The sequence below is a fragment of the Chelonoidis abingdonii genome, chromosome 1 (genome assembly GCF_003597395.2).
Source record: "Chelonoidis abingdonii isolate Lonesome George chromosome 1, CheloAbing_2.0, whole genome shotgun sequence".
Lineage (NCBI taxonomy): Eukaryota > Metazoa > Chordata > Testudines > Testudinidae > Chelonoidis > Chelonoidis abingdonii.
Window position 1 is genome coordinate 69,077,248 of NC_133769.1, and position 18,725 is coordinate 69,095,972.

General features: G+C 40.7%; 1 protein-coding gene across 3 annotated transcripts in view; it reads left to right on the forward strand.

The window, feature by feature from the left end:
• Positions 1–18,725, forward strand: part of NUP107 (nucleoporin 107) — a 45,097-nt gene that overhangs the window by 13,163 nt on the left and 13,209 nt on the right. For all 3 annotated transcript variants that reach the window (XM_032796528.2, XM_032796527.2, XM_032796529.2), the window contains 9 exons: positions 2,753–2,880; positions 5,636–5,684; positions 6,954–7,025; positions 7,567–7,655; positions 8,572–8,650; positions 10,204–10,317; positions 14,163–14,253; positions 15,594–15,670; positions 16,247–16,306. In XM_032796528.2, coding sequence (XP_032652419.1) covers positions 2,753–2,880; positions 5,636–5,684; positions 6,954–7,025; positions 7,567–7,655; positions 8,572–8,650; positions 10,204–10,317; positions 14,163–14,253; positions 15,594–15,670; positions 16,247–16,306 — 759 coding nt within the window. The remainder of the gene's footprint in view (positions 1–2,752; positions 2,881–5,635; positions 5,685–6,953; positions 7,026–7,566; positions 7,656–8,571; positions 8,651–10,203; positions 10,318–14,162; positions 14,254–15,593; positions 15,671–16,246; positions 16,307–18,725) is intronic.

Here is an 18,725-nt window from a genome sequence, read left to right on the forward strand (position 1 = left end):
AGCTCATCCACTGTTTCTGCCATCCAGACTTCTTGCTCGAGGTCCAAAGTCCTGTTTTTGGATGGATGTTCTTGCCCCCATCACTGTCTCCATTAAGACTGGTTAGGTGGTTCAGTGTTGGAGCCCCGATTCCCTAGCCTTTTAAGAACATCTGGTTTAATAACTTGTTTGAGCCAGCATCAGTCACCGACGTGCTTCATTTATGGATCCTATTACGCACACTAGCCAGACTCCAGTTACTGTTTGCGTAACTTCCCATATCTGACCAAAAACTATGAGGCTGATCCTTGCTCCTCCATGAAACTTTATCCCCATCATCTTGCTGTACTCCTATTTCCTGAACAATGAGAGGCTTTCACGAGACACTTCCAACAGTCTATCTTGGCCAGTGTTAAATTTATAGCAAACTTTTTGTGTGTGTGTGTCCAGTTTTAAAACATTACCAGCATTAAACTGAACTATTTCCTTTAATTTTTGTGTCATTGTCAGTTTCTCTTCTTTTAGAAACCAAATTTTATCACTGTTTCTAGTCGCTCACTAAAATCATGAACCAGATTAGAATCCCCTCTTTCACAGAGCTATGATTACAGGACGCTTCCTCACTAGTGGTTGTTTCCTCTTACCATGCATTGCTGCAAGGAAAGATTCAAGTTCTGTGGCAAATTTCACTTGCTCTGCAAGTCCAAGTCCAGCTGAGCATCTAACTGGTCCATCACCAATTTGTCCTGGAAGGCCTCATTGGTATCTTGGTATGCCAAGAACACAGGTCTCTGCTGGTCCTCTTCTAGGTCAGGTGGAGTTTCTTCTTTCCCTGTCCTAGCTCTTATCTGTGCCCTGGCCAGCGCAGCTTGATGGCTAACTCCAAACTGCATGTCAAGGGCTTGTACCAGTTCTGGATAACTGTTTTCTGGGATTAAGTTCTGCATAATCAGAGTTTGAGCATTCAAATTGGCTGCTAGTAATTCTCCATTCTTTCCCTCTTCCCAGCTATTACTTTGATATATAATGTTGAAGAGAACCACATTAGCCTCACATGGAGTCATTCCCTCAAAGGTAGTGAGTTTTTGCATCACTGGAGCTGGGACAGCTGGACCTCTCCTTTCTGGGCCTCTGATTTACAAATTGGGTAGGAAAGTGTTGTGAATGTCCAGTTTTACCCAAGTCCTTTGCCTGGCTCAGTTCCTCATCCAGACAGCTGCCTTCCACTGTCATCTGATGCACTTTGTTTTCCTTCTGGAACTGAATTTTCCAAGTGGGCTAAAGCTTACCTGGTCTCCATGATTTCATGGAAAGACTTCTGATCTGTGGCAGTCAGGTTGCTGGTCACCTCTATGATCTGTCCTGCCATTCTAGCCTGAGAGCTTTGCAGCTGGGCTTCACAACCTGTCTGGACACTGAAGTTCATGCTCCAACAGATATTTGACCTTCACCTGCAAGTCAACCCTCAGCCCTTTCTGAGAATTCTCCAGATGCTGCTTTATTTCCTTTTGTGAAGCCTCCAGGTCTTGTTTTAAATTCCTTCATCCATCTTTATTCAAGCATCACCATAATTTGCTCCGTCTTGGTTCAACAGGAAGACCAGCTCATAATTTCTTTTTGGAAACTGGTAGAGCCCTGTGTAGATACAAAATTTGTATCTATGGGTTTAAATCGGTATCCATGAAGCTGCAGGGCTCTACCAGGAACTGCAGCGGCGAAAGCAGCAGCATGTTAGGACACCGCTCCTGAGAGCCAGCACCCTGCACTGGCAGCTCCTCTGGCATTGCTGTACTGCCCCAGCCCCACCCACTGGGGCAGGCTCCAGGCTCACCAGCATCTGTCCCTGGTCGTGCTAGTGTGTGTGAGCGGCTCGTAGGCCCCCAGATACAAGTCCCTTCCACGCACAGCCTGCTTCTCCTGTCTGGGGGTGTACGAGCTGCTCGCACACACCAGCATGACCAAGGACAGCTACCAGTGGGCAGAGCTGGCGGGCGATACAGCCATGCCAGAGTTGGTAACAGCATGGGGCACTAGCTCCTGGGAGCGGTGGCCTGACATGCTGCTGCTTTCACTGCTGCATTCCCAGTAGAGCCCTGCAACATGAGACCCAAAAGTGTTCTTTAGCTTTTCCCAGGGTCACACTGTGCTCACGGGTTAGCACTTGGCTTCCTTGCCTTTTTTGCCTCTGTTTTTGTCTGCACATACACACACATTTCTAGGCAGATTCTATTAGGTCTTGTTTTACATGTGGCCCCGTAAGTGTTTCTTGCAGCTCGTAACAAGGACTTAATACGTTTCACTTCAGTTAATGAGTCATGGTGCTTAGAACGGACTATTTGCAATTGTTCAGGCAGTTGGGGATAGGCTTAGGCCATGCGTACACTACATCTTATACTGACCTGAGATATGTTTCTCAGGGGTGTGATTAAGCTACCCCCTGAGTGATATAAGTTACACCGACCTAATCGCCAGTGTGGACAGCGTTGTGTCAGTGGGAGAGCTTCTCCTGCTGATTATAGCTACCGCTGCTCATGGCAGGAGAGTGCTCTCCTGTCGGCTTAGAGCGTCTGCACCAGTAGTGCTACAGCAGCACAGCTGCAAGCTCTGTAGTGTAGCCATAACATTAGTGCTTCTGCTCCTAACTAATGAAATGAAAGGTGCTTGCTTATTTTAAGATCTATCTTAGCTAACAGACAGTACTCAGGGTAATGCGAAAATTGCTTGACACACAATAGAAAACGCATAACATATTGTATATCATTATTTACATCAGGTGAATATACTGGGGAAAATAGTTTACCGAGCGACTCCTGGACAGCAGAAGTTTTCAAAGACTGCCAGTGTTCTGTGGCTTCTCAAGCAAGAGATGGTAACCTGGAGACTACTGTCCTCACTTTACAGGTAGTTTTTTTAAAAAGTATGTTGGTTTTACTTTTGCAATGAATTAGTCACTTAGATGTACAGACTACCAGATTTGTATTCTGCATGGAAAAATAGTTAAGCAGCTTTGCTGAGTGTAAACATGCTGCATAAATGTTCATAAGAGTCACAATTGATTTGTCATTGCATAGATATTAAGCATGACTGCTAGATCAATCAGTGCCCTGGTCTACACTGGGGAGGAGGAGGGAATTGATCTAAGATATGTCAACTTCAGCTACGCTATTCTTGTAGCTGAAGTTGCGTATCTTAGATTGACTTTCCTTGTGTCCTCACGGCGGGATTGACTACCACTGCTCCCCCATCGACTCCGCTTCTGCCTCTTGGCAGTGGTGGTGTTCCGGAGTTGATGGCAGAGCGATCAGGGATCAACTTATCATGTCTACACTAGACACGATAAATTGATCCCCAGTAGATCGATCACTACCCACCGATCTGGCGGGTAGTGAAGACCTGCCCAGTGAGTGTCTTCTTCATTTCATTTGTATTTGTGGGGAAGACTTAGGGTATGTCTACACTACAGGATTATTCCGATTTTACATAAACCAGTTTTGTAAAACAGATTGTATAAAATTGAGTGCACACGGCCACACTGAGCACATTAATTCGGCGGCGTGCATCCTGTACACATTCGGCTGTGTAGAGTCGATTTCTGGAGCGTTGCACTGTGGGTAGCTATCCCATAGTTCCCGCAGTCTCCCCCGCCACCTGGAATTCTGGGTTGAGATCCCAATGCAAAAACAGCGTCGTGGGTGATTCCGGGTAAATGTCGTCACTCAAGCCTTCCTCCGTGAAAGCAACGGCAGACAATCATTTCGCGCCCTTTTTCCCTGGATTGCCCTGGCAGACGCCATAGCATGGCAACCATGGAGTCCGTTTTGCCTTGTCACTGTCTCCGTATGTGTACTGGATGCTGCTGAGAGACGCAGTACTGCAGTGCTACACAGCAGCATTCATTTGCCTTTGCAAGATAGCAGAGATGGTTACCATCCTATTGCACTGTCTGCCATTGTAAATTGGCGATGAGATGACGGTTATCAGTTGTTTTGTACCGTCTGCTGCTGTCCATGGGTGCTTCTGGCTGTCTCGCTGAGTCGCCAGGGGCGCATGGACAAAAATGGGAGTGACTCCCTGGGTCATTCCTTCTTTTGTTTTGTCTAAAAATGGAGTCAGTCCTGCCTAGAATCTGGGCAAAGTGTAACTAAAGAGAACCAGAGACACAGCCGCCCGTGTCAGAGCCCCAGAGATCCTGCAGAAATGAATGAGCTGCATGCCATTCTAGGGGGTGCCCCTGCAAACAACCCCACCCGTTGCTTCCCTCCTCCCTGAACCTCCTGGACTACTGTGGCAGTGTCCCCCCAGTTGTGTGAGGTAGTAAAAAGAATGCAGGATAATAGAGAAACTCTGGCTTTTTCGGAGAGAAAATGAGGGTGAGGCAGCCTCCCAGTGCTTATGATAAAGTCAGGCAGGACATTAAAGGGTTGGGGGGATAGAGGAGCGCAGCCTCCCAACTGCTAGGATAGTCCTGCGGTACAAGAATTTTTTTTCTTGAGACATGACAGGGGGGGGGGGCTGATAGAGCTTAGCCTCCAGTTGCTATGATGAGGACGGTTACCAGCCGTTCTGTACATTGCCGGGGATGACGGGAGTCATTCCCTTTTACCGTCAGGCGCCCCTGGCCGACCATCATAAGCGCCGAGGCCAGCAAGGAGCACTCAAGGGCTGAATGATGAATGATTGGATAGCAGTCATATTGTACTGTCTGCCATCCGGGAAAGGGATGCTGGTATTCAGCGCTGGCAGCACCCATCTACCAGCAGCAATGCTGTAGAATGTAGAGTGACATTGAAAAAAGGGCCGGCCGAGAAATCTTTTTTTTTTAACCTTTTCTTTCCGGGGGGGCGGCGGGGGGTGTAATTGCCGAACATATAACCCTTGAACACCCAGGAAATGTTTGACCCTTCAGGCATTGGGAGTCAGCCAAGAATGCAAATGCTTTGTCGGAGACTGCGGGGTTTACTGTGGGATAGCTGAAGTCCTCAGTACCGCCCTATCCCTCCCATGAGCGTCTTATCGACTTCTTTGGCTTTCCGTTGCGCTTGTCACACAGCACTGTGTGTGGACTCTGTATCATAGCCTGGAGATTTTTTCACCCTGTTTTTGGCATTTCGTCTTCTGTTAACGGAGCTTCTGATAGGAACAGTATTTGTCTCCCCATAACAGCGTTCAGATCCAGTATCTCCCGTACGGTCCATGCTGGAGCTCTTTTGGATCTTGGGACTGCACCGCCCCTGTCTGATCAGAGCTCCACGCTGGGCAAACAAGGAAAATGCAATTCAACAGTTTCGGGCTTTTCCTTCTAACCTGGCCAGTGCATCTGAGTTCAGATTGCTTCCAGAGTAGTCACAATGTGCAGCTGGGGATACCGCCTGGAGCCAATACCGTCGATTTGCGGCCACACTAACCCTAATCCGACATGGCAATACTGATTTCAGCGCTACTCCTCTCGTCGAGGAGGAGTACAGAAACCGGTTTAAAGAGCCCTTTATATCAATATAAAGGGCTTCGTTGTGTGGACGGGTGCAGGGTTAAATCAGTTTAACGCTGCTAAATTTGGTTTAAATGCATAGTGTAGACCAGGCCTTACAGTGGGAGACATATAACTTTAATTTTTTTCATATTAACCATTAATAAAATTTTGTACTTTTTTCTCTAGAGATAGAATACAGTCTGCCCTGGAGGATGAAACAATGTTTGAAATTGCGGTAAGCTTTGTGCTATAGAGAGCCCTTTTATTTTGTTTAAAGGACAACTTTTAAATCTAAATATGCTTGTCTTCATTGTTTGCAACCCAACTATTGCACCACTCAGAACTTGAAAGTAAAACTGAATGTAAACAAATTAAATTGATTTGATTTTCATTGTCTAAGATCAAAGAGACCTAACTGCATAAATTATGAAAAATTAATCAGATTCGATGTTCATTTCTTAATATTAATAATGTGGGAATTGGTTTAAAATATGATTAAATTGTAACTCTATAACCACTCCATATAAAGTTGGAAAGTTTGTTCTAAGTGGTTATCTGTCCATTTCTTATAAGCTCCAGGGGCACAGATAGTGGTGTTCGTATTGGATAGTCAAGAGTTGAGACTTACTTGAAGATGTAACAAATTTGAATGATCTAGGAGGCCTTGGGATGTTTAGCATCTTGTCATCTTGATTTCTCTTATGAATGCAGACTGAAGAGTTTTGAAAAGCTTTCTTGGTCTATGTCTCTCTTTGCTCTTTTTATTACAAAGCAATGTTTGCAGCCTGTGCTGGTAGAGTATATTTAGGAAGGTTAAAGATGAAGAAGGGTAACTTTTTTTTCTTGTAAAATGCAAACTGCAGATAGTCTTGTCATAAAATATCTCCAACTACTAGTACTACTTTAGTTGAGGAGGAGAAGCCTGTCAATATTTCTAAATTTAACTCTACCAAAAATCAACCCCCTTTGCCCTGCTCCACACTCCCCCCGCCCACCCCCCAAAAAAATCCTCCAGGTTTTAGCAAGAGCCTCTTTCTCCTATTTTTGGTGAGGGTTTAATGAGAGTTAGATGTGTCTGGCAAAGGGAGAATATTGTGTTGTGCTGACCAATTTTTCATTTTGTAGTTTACAGCAAGGACACTTAGAATCTTGAGTTAGTGCCCATTTTTATTTTTGTATAAATCTAAAATAAATACTTGGATAACCTGACTGGGATCCAAAGTATACCAGTGTCTGCTATCATTATCTAATTTGTAACATGTCACCTATGGACTGATTCTGCAATCTCATGTTTAGACGTAATTTTATTTTATGATATAGAACAGATATACTTTCATATCTTGATATAATGCATTATTTTTTTCTAAGCTACCAACATAAAACTTGTAGAAGGTCAGTGGATATGATATTAATTGGTCTTCCCTGAATTCTCTTGTTTTTGCCATTTACATTCTGATACTTCGTTTATTTTTTTATTAAAAAATAAAAGCTCTTTCTTAAATAGGTTCTAAATGCTAGTGAAAAGACAGCTGTAGACATCTTGTTTCAGAAAGACTCATTGGTTCGACAAAGCCAGGTATGATCTTAAAGATATGGGAGTAGATAAGCTAACAAGCTTTAGATACTTGTTATACTCCATTATAATCTATAACAAATGCTATGTAGAGTATATTAAACTGCTTCTAGCACTATGTATTTCTCTAAAATGGGTTTCCTGGATTATATAACCTCATTAGGGATTGCATGCATGGTTTTTTTTGTGAAGGCAAAAGTTTCTTAGTTCTGCTTTGATGGAGGCCAGGTATGTTCTTGAAATTAATATGAAAAGGGCAGAGGATTAGGAGTCTTTAGAGCTATCTCCGTCTGGCCTATCCTTTACTAGCCAACATATGGAGCAAAATAAGCTGCTAATCAGTATTGTAACAGGAATGGCTAACAAAAGCGAGGATTGAATACACAATCTGTCATGGTTACTTAAGAGATATGGGTGCAGTGATCTAGAGACGTATATACATTTTAGGATACACAGATCATGAATAGGCTAGGATTGGGCTGGGAGGCTGGTATAATATTTGTAACAGGAGTGTTTTTAAAAACAGCTTAATTTTATATTCCAGCTGGTGGTAGATTGGTTAGAGAGCATTGCCAAGGATGAAATTGGAGATTTCTCTGACAACATTGAATTCTATGCAAAATCTGTATATTGGTGAGTTACTGAATCATCATTAAGGGTCATGGAGAAGTTTATCTACACTGCATGCTTCCTACAAGTATTAAAGCAAACTGGATGATAAAGCTGTTTTAACAACTTGCTGTTAGTTTTTAAAAAACCTCTAAGAATTAAAAAAGAAAATGAAAGGAGTTGCCAGCTTTTTAAAAGCTAAGGATGTTTTTTGGTCAGCTGTTGACACGGTGACTTCCCAAAAAAGAGAATTCAGTGCATTTCTTTATCCAATGCCTAGTGCAATAGTACCTTAATCAATGTTTGAGGTCATTAAGTACTACCACAATAGACATAATTAATAGGTAGCTGCCTGACAGTAATTTTATTACTTGAGATGGATTAAATAGTTCATGTTTTTGTGTGTTAATACAATGATCTGTCCCTTCACTTGCACCTTATTATTTTGTTGCTCAAGTCCTTGTTGCTGTTACTGTGTCTGTAACACCTTGGCAACCGTAGTTCTTGTTGTATTCATTCTCAGCAATGAGTTCAGGTCAGAAAATACCAAATCCCACATGGATTTTAAATCAGACTTTGACCAATGATACGTTCTGGAATCCTGAAGTGAACTGAGTGTGCTAGACTGACTTTAGAATTTTAATATACAATCTAGTTTACCACACTGAAATGATTCCATTATTTGGATGAATGAAACAAATCTAGGTGAATTTGATCATATATCAGTTGGTGGTTTACTTTCATGTTTTTAGCTGAATTATATTTACACAACAGAATTATAGCTGACAGGTCTCAAAGTAAACTGTAGAAATTGATACACTAAGAACCCATCTTGTGAAGAATCAAAGTATCCATTACTTTGTTTTGATGTGCCATCTTGGAAAAAAAAAATTGATATCTTAAACGTCTCTTTAAAAAGAACACTTCTCATTGCTTTTAGGGAGAACACTCTACATATTTTGAAGCAGCGACAGTTCAGCACATACATTGGAAGTACGCGTCCCCTGGTAACTGAACTAGTAAGTATAATTTAAAATGTTTGGCTTCATGGTAGGTGTAAATTGGATTTTTGGGGTAATTAGTATATTTTTTTCCTACCCAGCACAACTTCCCCAGAAGTTCAGGAGCTGAGTCTTAAAAATGAAAAAACTCCTGCAGTAGATTTTATTTATTTGTTTTCATTTTCATGATAACAGCCCTGACCATCTGGAGAAATTATGTACACTGTCTTTATTGCTCTGGGCATCCGACTTTAGTCCATCATGGATTTCATTTTTCTTTCCACCTTCCCCTTTTTTCAGCAGAAGTACTTCTTAGCTATTCATTTAGGTGAGTGGCTTTATTGGTACTTTTTCTAACTGCCCCAAAATGTTAGGTGCTTCAAAACAAACAGTATCCCTACCTAGAAGAGCAAATTATCTTGATTTAACTTGATACTACATGTGAAAGTCATAAATTAACAAGGGTAAAGGAGGGTGGAGTGGATTAATGACAAGTGGCAATAAATAACATGGTTACTTAAACCATCATGTAGTGCAAGTGCCTTTCTGATTCCCTTTTTTAAATTAATTTTTTAATTTTAGTTACCTTTGCCCCTTCACTTAAAACCTCACTTCCAAAAACCTTACAAGAATAATTTGTGTGACAAGAGGTTAGCTTGATGAACAGATTTGGGGAGGGCATGCCAAATGTAAGGGACAGATGCTTATGGAGCAAGGTAATAAATGGGGTATCAAGGTTGACGTCACTGGAAGAGTGGAGAAAAACAGTGGGGAATATGAAAGAAGGCCATGTCAAATTTAGATTTGGGCTGTGTGATGTAGGGACCTAAAAGTAAGAACAAAATGTTTGTTTAAATTGGATGTGAAGCACTATTTGTAAGCTCTCTAAGACACACTTTTTGTACTGCAGTTAGCACAATGAAACCCCGATTCTGTTTGGAGCCTCTGGGTGCTACCATCCTCTTCTGGTTTCCTCCCATTATTATTTCTCGAGTATTGAAAACCAAGAGAGGGCTGTCCAGGAAGGAGCAGTAATCAACTGTATCAAATGCAGAGGCAAATTCAAGAAAGATGAGCATAGGCTTTGAGAATTGGTGAGGTGGTGGTGGTTAGTGGCATTAAGAGCGGTTTCAGTGTTTTGAAGAAAGCAGAAAATAGGCTGGAGTGGATCCACGAGAAAGTGAGAAGAGAGGAAGTCAATGTAACAGTTGTAAAAGGCCTTCTCAAAGAACTCAAAGGTAAAGGTAGGAAAGGAAAAGGTCTGCTATCTGGAGAGGCAGATTACAAGGGGGAAATGTTTGTGGTGAAAGGAACGAGAGGACAGGCTTCTGAGAAGGCGAAAGGATTGAAATTGATGCACAGTAATCTCTCGAGCTCAGTGACTGGGGAGGCGAAGAGGAGAGACCAGGAATGTAGTGCCAGTTTTTATGCAGACTGGTCAGACTGTTGTCAACATGGGAAAGGGATTTACTATCATTCATAACCTCTGAGACACTCATACAGAGGGAAATATCTGCAGTGTAGGGGATGGAGGATTCATTGTCCCTCCCTTTTCTTTTTTTTTCTTGTAGGACCCAGATGCCCCCATAAGACAGAAAATGCCACTCGATGATTTGGATCGAGAAGATGATGCCAGGTTACTCAAGTACCTATTCACTCTTATCAGAGCTGGGATGACAGATGAGGTAAGCCACAGAACGTATAGTATCCTTCCCTTTCCTTCGGACTTGTTCAGACATTTTAAAAACTGGTTTAGTTCAACCAGTACAAACTTCTGTGTGGACATCCATATGTCAATTTAGCTTTCATCCAATTACAGGTGCTGATTGCTGATGTCACATGTTAGCTCAACTGCTATAAATCAGGTTTTAACTGATATGAGTGTCTGCACTGAATTTGAAATCATACCTTTAGTTAAACCAGTGCAACTTTGGGTTAAGAGCAGGCATTATGGTAGATAAATTGGACTTAGGGCTGTCAGGCCAGCACATTAGTAGCACTGCTTGTTACTAAAGCAGCTTAGTACTGACAGCTCAGTGCTGTATGGTACAGTTAGACCATCTGAAAGAGCTTGTAAGCTAGGCCTTTCAAAACCATTAAATTATCCTGTGCACCTCCTTTTTCGCATATGAGTGCTGTACAAATTTGAAATATAGCAGAATTGATGCTTCTTGGGTTTCCGTCTAGTACTGAATTGCAAGGATGTTTTTGCTCTTTGCTGATGTAATCATTTAATGATGGTTTTATGTGGCTGTAGTAAACATTAAGAATGGCTTCCTTTCTTAATGATGACTCTGATTTGAAGCTATGAAAATAACACTCAGATTTCATGTTTACTAGGAGAAAGATGACTCTACTTTATTTCTTTTTTTTCTCCTTTTTCTGTTGTCCCTGGCAAGCCATAAATGCTTCAGTAGTCAAATCTCTCTGAAGAACTCCTGGATAGGCATGAATAGGATACTAGGAGTTTGTGGTTTTGACCAGCACAGAAGAAGTTACTCTTCTCTTTCATTAATCCATTGGCTGAATTAGCTCTGCCTTTTTTTTTTTTTTTTTTTAATACCTTGCATAATTTGTGTTGTAAATCTACTATTGCCCACAAATGTGAGGGGAATTACAACACTGTCACTTGGAGATCAGCCTGCCGTGGCATGTGCTGTATTCTCAGTTCAGCAGCACCCTTGCAGTTCCTATCCTGGGCCTCTCCTGGGTAGAGGCTCCTCATTGTGCCAGTGGTTTTCATGATTAATCATGAAATATTTGTATTATGGTAGCATCCGAAGGTCTCTGTGGTGGGCTAGGGGCTGTCGGGATGCTAGGCACTATACCCCTGCATAATGAGGGGGAAGAAGTTCTGCTCCAAAGATCTTACAATCTTAGGAACATAGGAATATAGTCACTTGTTAGAGATGAAAGTATTATCCCACTGTTCCTAGCTACCAGTGTTCTCAGTTTTCTTCCCTTCATCATCATGCCCAAAAGTGACAAGTTATTGCAGACTCTGCAGCTGGAAAAAACTAAAGAAAGCATGACCATTTAACACCATCTGCCTCACTATTCTGGCAGTTCTGTCAGTCATGGAATTGATACATCAGTTAGATAAGGAAGTAATTGGGTGTGAGATGAGTAACCTTCAACAGTGTGTGCTTGCTTACAGTCCACACAAGCCTATTTTTTTCTCCCTATCACTTTTACTCCTGCTATATATTCATCTAGCTAGAATAGGTACCACAATTGGCTTTGATGGAAGCAGACTCCTTGAGTAAGACTATTCATGACAGTATATAGCCTGATGTATATTGTCGGCACAGAGGATGGAATTTTCCAAAGTACCTGAGAGTTGGGTACCTAATTCCTTCAATAATGTTGAAAAATTTCACCCAAAAAGATGGATTTTAAGCCTTTGCACCAAGGGGCATATTTTCAGAAACTATAAAAGACTTCATCTAAAACAACTAGAGCTGTCAAGCGATTAATTGTGTGATTAAAAAGATAATAGAATACCATTTATTTAAATATTTTTGAATATTTTCTACATTTTCAAATATATTGATTTCAGTTACAACACAGAATACAAAGTGTACAGCACTCACTTTATTTTTGATTATCATTTTTACAGTGCAATACTTGTAAACAAAAATAGTATTTTTAATTCACCTAATACAAGTAATGTAGTGAAATCTCTTTATTGTGAATTTGAATTTACAAATGTAGAATTATGTACAAAAAAACTGCATTAAAAATAAAAATGTAAAATTTTAACACCTTCAAGTCCACTCAGTCCTACTTCTTGTTCAGCCAGTTGCTCAAACAGACAAGTTTGTTTACATTTGCAGGAGATAATGCTGCCAGCTTCTTGTTTACAGTGTCAGCTAAAAGTGAGAACAGGTATTGTCTTGGAACTGTTGTAGCTGGCGTTGCAAGATATTTATGTGCCAAATGTGCTAAAGATTCATATGTCCCTTAATGCTTCAACCACCATTCCAGGGGACATGCAACCATTTTGATGACTGGTTCTGCTCGATAAGAGTCCAAAGCAATCCAGTCCAAAGCAGGTTCATTTTCATTATCTGAGTCAGATGCTACCAGCAGACAGTTGATTTTCTTTTTGGCATTTGGGTTCTGTAGTTTCCGCATTGGATTGTTGCTCTTCTACGACTTTTGAAAGCATGCTCCATATCTCATCCCTCTCAAATTTTTGGAAGGCACTACAGATTCTTAAACCTTGGGTCGAGTGCTGTAGCTGTCTTTAGAAATCTCACATTGGTATCTTTATGTTTTGTCAAATCTGCAGTGAAAGTGTTCTTAAAATGAACAACATGTATGCTGGGTCATCATCCAGGACTGCTATAAGATAAAAACAACAAGGAGGCCGGTGGCACCTTAAAAACTAACAGATTTATTTCTTCAGATTCATTTGAAGAAATGTTTTGTTTACTCACGAAAGCTTATGCCCAAATAAATCTGTTAGTGTTAGTCTTTAAGGTGTGACCGGACTCCTTGTTGTTTTTGTGGATACAGACTAACACAGCTACTCTCTGATGCTATAACATGAAATATATGGCAGAATGCAGGTTAAACAGAGCAGGAGACGTACAATTATCCCGCAAGGAGCTTAGTCACAAATTTAATTAACACATTTTTTTTAACGAGCATCATCAGCATGGAAATATGTCCTGTGGATTGGTGGCCAAAGCATGAAGGGGCATACGAATGTTTTGCATATCTAGCACATAAATACCTTGCAATGCTGGTGACGTAAATAAAAGTGGGTAGCATTATCTCCTGCAAATGTAAACAAACTTATTTGTCTTAGCAATTGGCTGAACAAGAAGTAGGACTGAGTGGACTTGTAGGCTCTGAAGTTTCATTGTAACAAAAATAAAAACCCCTACATTTGTAAATTGCACTTTCGCGACAGTACTTGTATGAGGTGAATTGAAAAATACTGTATTATTTTTACAGTGCAAATATTTGTAATAAAAATAATATACACTTTGATTTCAATTACAACACAGAATACAATATATATGAAAATGTAGAAGAACATCCAAAATATTTAATAAATTTCAATTGGTATTCTACTGTTTAACTGTGTGATTAAAACTGAGATTAATCGTGATTAATTTTTTTTAGTTAATTGCATGAGTTAACTGCGATTAATTGACAGCCCTAAAAAGTAGTTAGAAGTGAAGGATATACGACATTGGGTTAAGCCAGCAAAGCTCTTGATGAAAAAGATAAGTAGTTGTACTATAGTACTTCTCTTGCGCTGTTGAAAATCCCTACTGAAAAGTCCTATATACATCACTGGAAAATAAAACCAATGAAAAAATAAAATCTGGAATTTTTATTTTAAGATCCTTTTAGTTTGAGTTTAGACTTACCAAAATATAAGCACATTAGTTTGTGCAAAAAAACACTTTTGATGATTAACCATGTTCTAACATCTATGCATCGTTAGAGGAGAATACATGTGCTTTTGCTGCCTTGAAAACTGTTGCTCAGAATGTTCTTTGCTGTGTTACAGGCACAACGCCTGTGCAAACGATGTGGTCAGGCCTGGAGAGCTGCAACTCTTGAAGGGTGGAAACTGTATCATGATCCAAACGTAAATGGAGGTACCTAGATCAAAATTTATCTGAAGCAGACTCAGAAAGAAGGCCTAGGATTTTCTTGTTGTCAGGATCTATCTAAAGGAAGCACAGCTCTCAGCTGTCATTTTTATGTTTTGAAAACACTTTCACAGGTGTATGATGGGGAGGAACCTTCTTTGTCTTTATAGCTGACACCGTATGAATATTTTAACATTGAAATTTCTTTAAAAATGGTTAAATTTGAAAGCATTTCAACCGAATCCTGCTAACACTCCAAAAATTACTTTATCGAGATACTCTCACTCATCTACATTTCTTTAAAGCTTCAAACCTTAATAACTATATTTTATTAGCAAACATAACAACTTAATAACTATATTTTATTAGCAAATATAACAAATATTTAAGGTTTCCAGACAGCCCCTCACCACTGCCTTTTAATCTTTCATCACACACTTTTGTGCTATCTAACTTATCCCAGCTAACCAAGCGCTGAGCCGCCCTGAGCTCACCAAAGCAGGACTCCATTCCTGCAGCTGTTAACAAATCAATGAAAAGTTTTGGTGATAAAAATTTCCCCTTTCAGGTGTAATGGGGATCATGTACAATGGAGGAAAAGGGATGCTTTGAGCCACATGGAAAGCTTTAAGTTCTCTGCCTCCTCTTCTGTATTCTCAGTACCTTGCACGATCGAGCTCTGTCTGGACCCAGTCCAGTTTAAAATAAATAAATAAAATAAAATAAAAGGCATATGCTTTAGGTGCTTTACTGAATTAGAGCCAGAGTGCCCAATATCTCACAGGATCGAGTCCTCCGTATCTGGATCTCCTATACCTCCTTATTTCTCCTCCATGTCCCCAGTGTACCCTGTATATAGCCTCTTTTTCCCCACCCCAGAGTCTTCCTCTTGGGTATAGACTCTTTCCAAGATGAGTGAGCACAGATCCATGTGCCAGTTGGCGCCCTGCCTTGCCATGTTTCCTTTTAGTGAGGTATTCCTCAATCCATGTCCCTACCTCTGGCTTAGCCCAGCGGTGGGAGTAAAAAGGTCTGTTTATGTTCATTAAGTTTTTGTTTAAGGATGAAACTGCAGCTAAACTTTTGAAGTACTGTAATTTTAAAACATACTCACCACACTGCAGAAAAACAACCTCCTATTCCATCTGTGGCACATAGTAGTCTAATCCCCTGTGGGCTGGTCCAATTTCAGTTGTGTTTAGTGTACGGCTGCTGAGTGGTGTTGATGGCCTGTGCTGTATACTGGAAGTCAGAGTAATGATCTGGTAGTCCCTTCTGGCCTTGAACTCTGATTCTATGAAACTTCAAATACCCATTGCTTTAAAAATTATTCTTTTTACATATAGGAACAGAGCTGGAACCAGTGGAAGGGAATCCATATAGATGCATTTGGAAAATCAGTTGTTGGCGAATGGCAGAAGATGTAAGATAAATATTAAGTTGCTTGATATTGTTAATGAGTAAACTTCTTTTCCTGAAATCAAGTGATGCTGACACTCACTTCCACACAGTTGAATCTACCCTTTGTGCTTACATCTCAGGGGGATTTGTTTTCATTGTTTCTGAGAGAATTCCTCAAGTGGGTAGTATATTTGTGTGTCCTAATTAATCTGTGAAACTGGCATCACAACAGAGACAAATGGCTTAGGAAACATCTAAGAAGGATTAGTCTTTTCTTAGGAATAAGAGCGAAACTGTAGATATTAGCTAAGATATCATTACAGGAACTGATGATCTTCATTCTTCTTGGCATAAGAAATTTTTCCAGGGGTCAGGAAAAATCTCCCCTTTCTCCCAACTCAGTATAGTATTGCCTAATAAGGTATCTTGGGGGTTGGAGGTATATTTAGCCCTTCATTGAAACAGCAGTCATTAACTATTCTTGGAAGCTGCTGAATCGACCCTGTTATAATGGATTGATGTCTAGTAAAATTTCCAGTGATTATGAGGTTGAACAAGAACTCTAATAGAGATGATTTTTCTTAAATATATGTATTAGGAGCAGTTTAATAGATATGAGAGAGCAATCTACGCCGCACTCAGTGGGAACCTCAAACAGGTATGTGATCTTTCATGTCAGATAAGTACCATTTCTCTTGGTAAAAATGCATTTCTTTCTCATAGCTGAGAGCAGAATTTTAGATAGCTGGTACAGTCACTTGTGTAATGTTTGTAAAACCTAGTAAACAAGATGATCATAAACATGATAGACACCTTTACATCATTATCATATCTAAATTAAGCTAGCACAATCGAACTTCATAGGTTTTTTGTTTTGCCTGCTATCAATAGAGCTAATTCAGATTTTCCTGTTTTGGTCAGTCCAGATTTCTAGTATTCTTTTGATAGCTATGTTAAACTAGCTTTCATATGACAGAAGTGTGAGATGGAAAAGGATCTAATGTGCTATTTTGCATCAGCAGGGAGGTGGACTAGAGTATTTCCCCTTTGTCCTCACTGTCTGTGTGCTCTAGTCTTAAGTGTTAACCAATAAGCCCCTCACCACTTGATGAGATTATTCTACAGTCTGATCTCACTGTCAGGCTTTTCCTATATTCAGCCAAATTGTGCCTTTTTCAGTTTTTCCTATTACTCCTTTTAACACCTTCAATTATCTTCCTTTTCCCCCCGTTGGTTTTAGACCTTTCACATATTTTTGGTATGTTTTCCCCGCCCCCATCTTTTATCACTAAACTATACATATTATTTTTTCTTTCATTTCTTCAAAATGTAATCCTTCCAATTCCTTAAGGAGGGCACTGAGTACATTGGCTGAGGCACCTGGACCTGGGAAAAGACAACTTTAAAAGTTCTACATTTAACTGTAGCAATCAAAGACCTGAGCATTATTGTTGACACATCAACAAAAATCTCTGTTCAACGTGTAGCTGTAATAAAAATAAACAAGATGTTAGGATTGGACAGTAGTACCGATAATATTACTATTTATTCACATAATGGAATTATGTGACTGTATCTGGGATATCACATTCAGTGCTGGTCACTCTGTCTCAAAAAGATATAGTAGAAAACTTTTGCTGATTTTGCATGTGGGATTACACTGGGCACATTCACCATCTGGGAGGGGAATGAGTGCTTGTTTTGAGGATTTTTGCATGTAGTATAGCAGTTGAGATTGCAAAGGCATTTTGGAAGGGTGATTGAACTCCAGCAACTGAAAAGGAAGAGCTGAGTCTGTACGCTTCTCAGTGGGGTTGTGGGCAGGCTCAGCAGCTGGGGAAGGGTGGGTATCTTGTCAAGGGCTTGCTAGTAATATTGGTGCACCCATGATTCCTCTGTTACTTACATTTTTCTCATCAGCAATTTAAATAGAAATCCATGACTTAAATAGAAGCATGTCCATGATTGCTGCATGTCCCACGCACTCTTCTCTTTGATTTCCACTGTCCACCCTTTCCATGAGCCCAGAGGAAGCAAATGGGAAGCTGCCTTGAAGGTGACTGAGCCCCTTTCTGTATAGGCATGAGATCCACCCAGGGAGTGCACCCTGTGACAGTCATGAGCACAGTCAAGCTCCAAGTCCAGGCCCCATAACTAGTTTTGATTGTCACTTCTGTATAATCTTTGTACAGAAGTGACAATCTGTTCTTTGCATCTGTTCCTGCCTTTTTGCTCTGAAACATTGTAAGCTTTTGGTGGTTGAATATCAGGGATTCATGCTCTACTCAAGGGAGAGGAGTTATTTAAGTTAAAGCCAATATTGGCACAAGAACAAATGGATATAAACTGGCCATCAATAAGTTTAGCCTTGAAACTAGATGAAGGTTTCTAACCATCAAAGGAGTTAAGTTCTGGAACAGCCTTCCACGGGGAATAGTGCGGGCAAAAACCCAAAGTTTTAAGACTGAGCTTGCTAAGTTTATGGAGGGGATGGTATTGCTATTGCAGGCAATCTCATATGGCCTACCTGTGACTTCTGTTAGCAAATATCTCCAGTGGCTGGAGATATTCCACTGGATGGAAGCAGAGGGGAGCCCTCTGAGTTGCTACAGAGAATTTTTTCTCAGGTGTCCAGCTGGGGGGTCTTCCCCACATACTCAGGGTCTAGCTGATCACCATATTTAGTGTCAGGAAGGAATTTCCCCCAGCTCAGATTGACAGAGACCCTGGGGAGGGGATTCTCCTGCCTCTGCAGCATCAGGTATGAATCACTTGCTGGTCTAAACTAGCGTAAGTGGTGGAGTCTCTAGAACTTGAAGTCTTTAATATATGAGGACTTCAGTAACTCTGTTAAAGATTATGGGCCTGTTGCAGGGGTGGGTGAGGTTCTGTGGCCTGCAATGTGCAGGAGGTCAGACTAGATCATAATGGTCCCTTCTGGCCTTAAAGTCTGAGTCTAAATAGAGGACATTCAGAAAGTGGAAAAAAAGAATGAATGGAGGCATGGACTGGCAATTGTTTACATTGGAGAGGAGATGAAGAAAAGGGGATGTGATAGTATGCAAAATAATGATGGT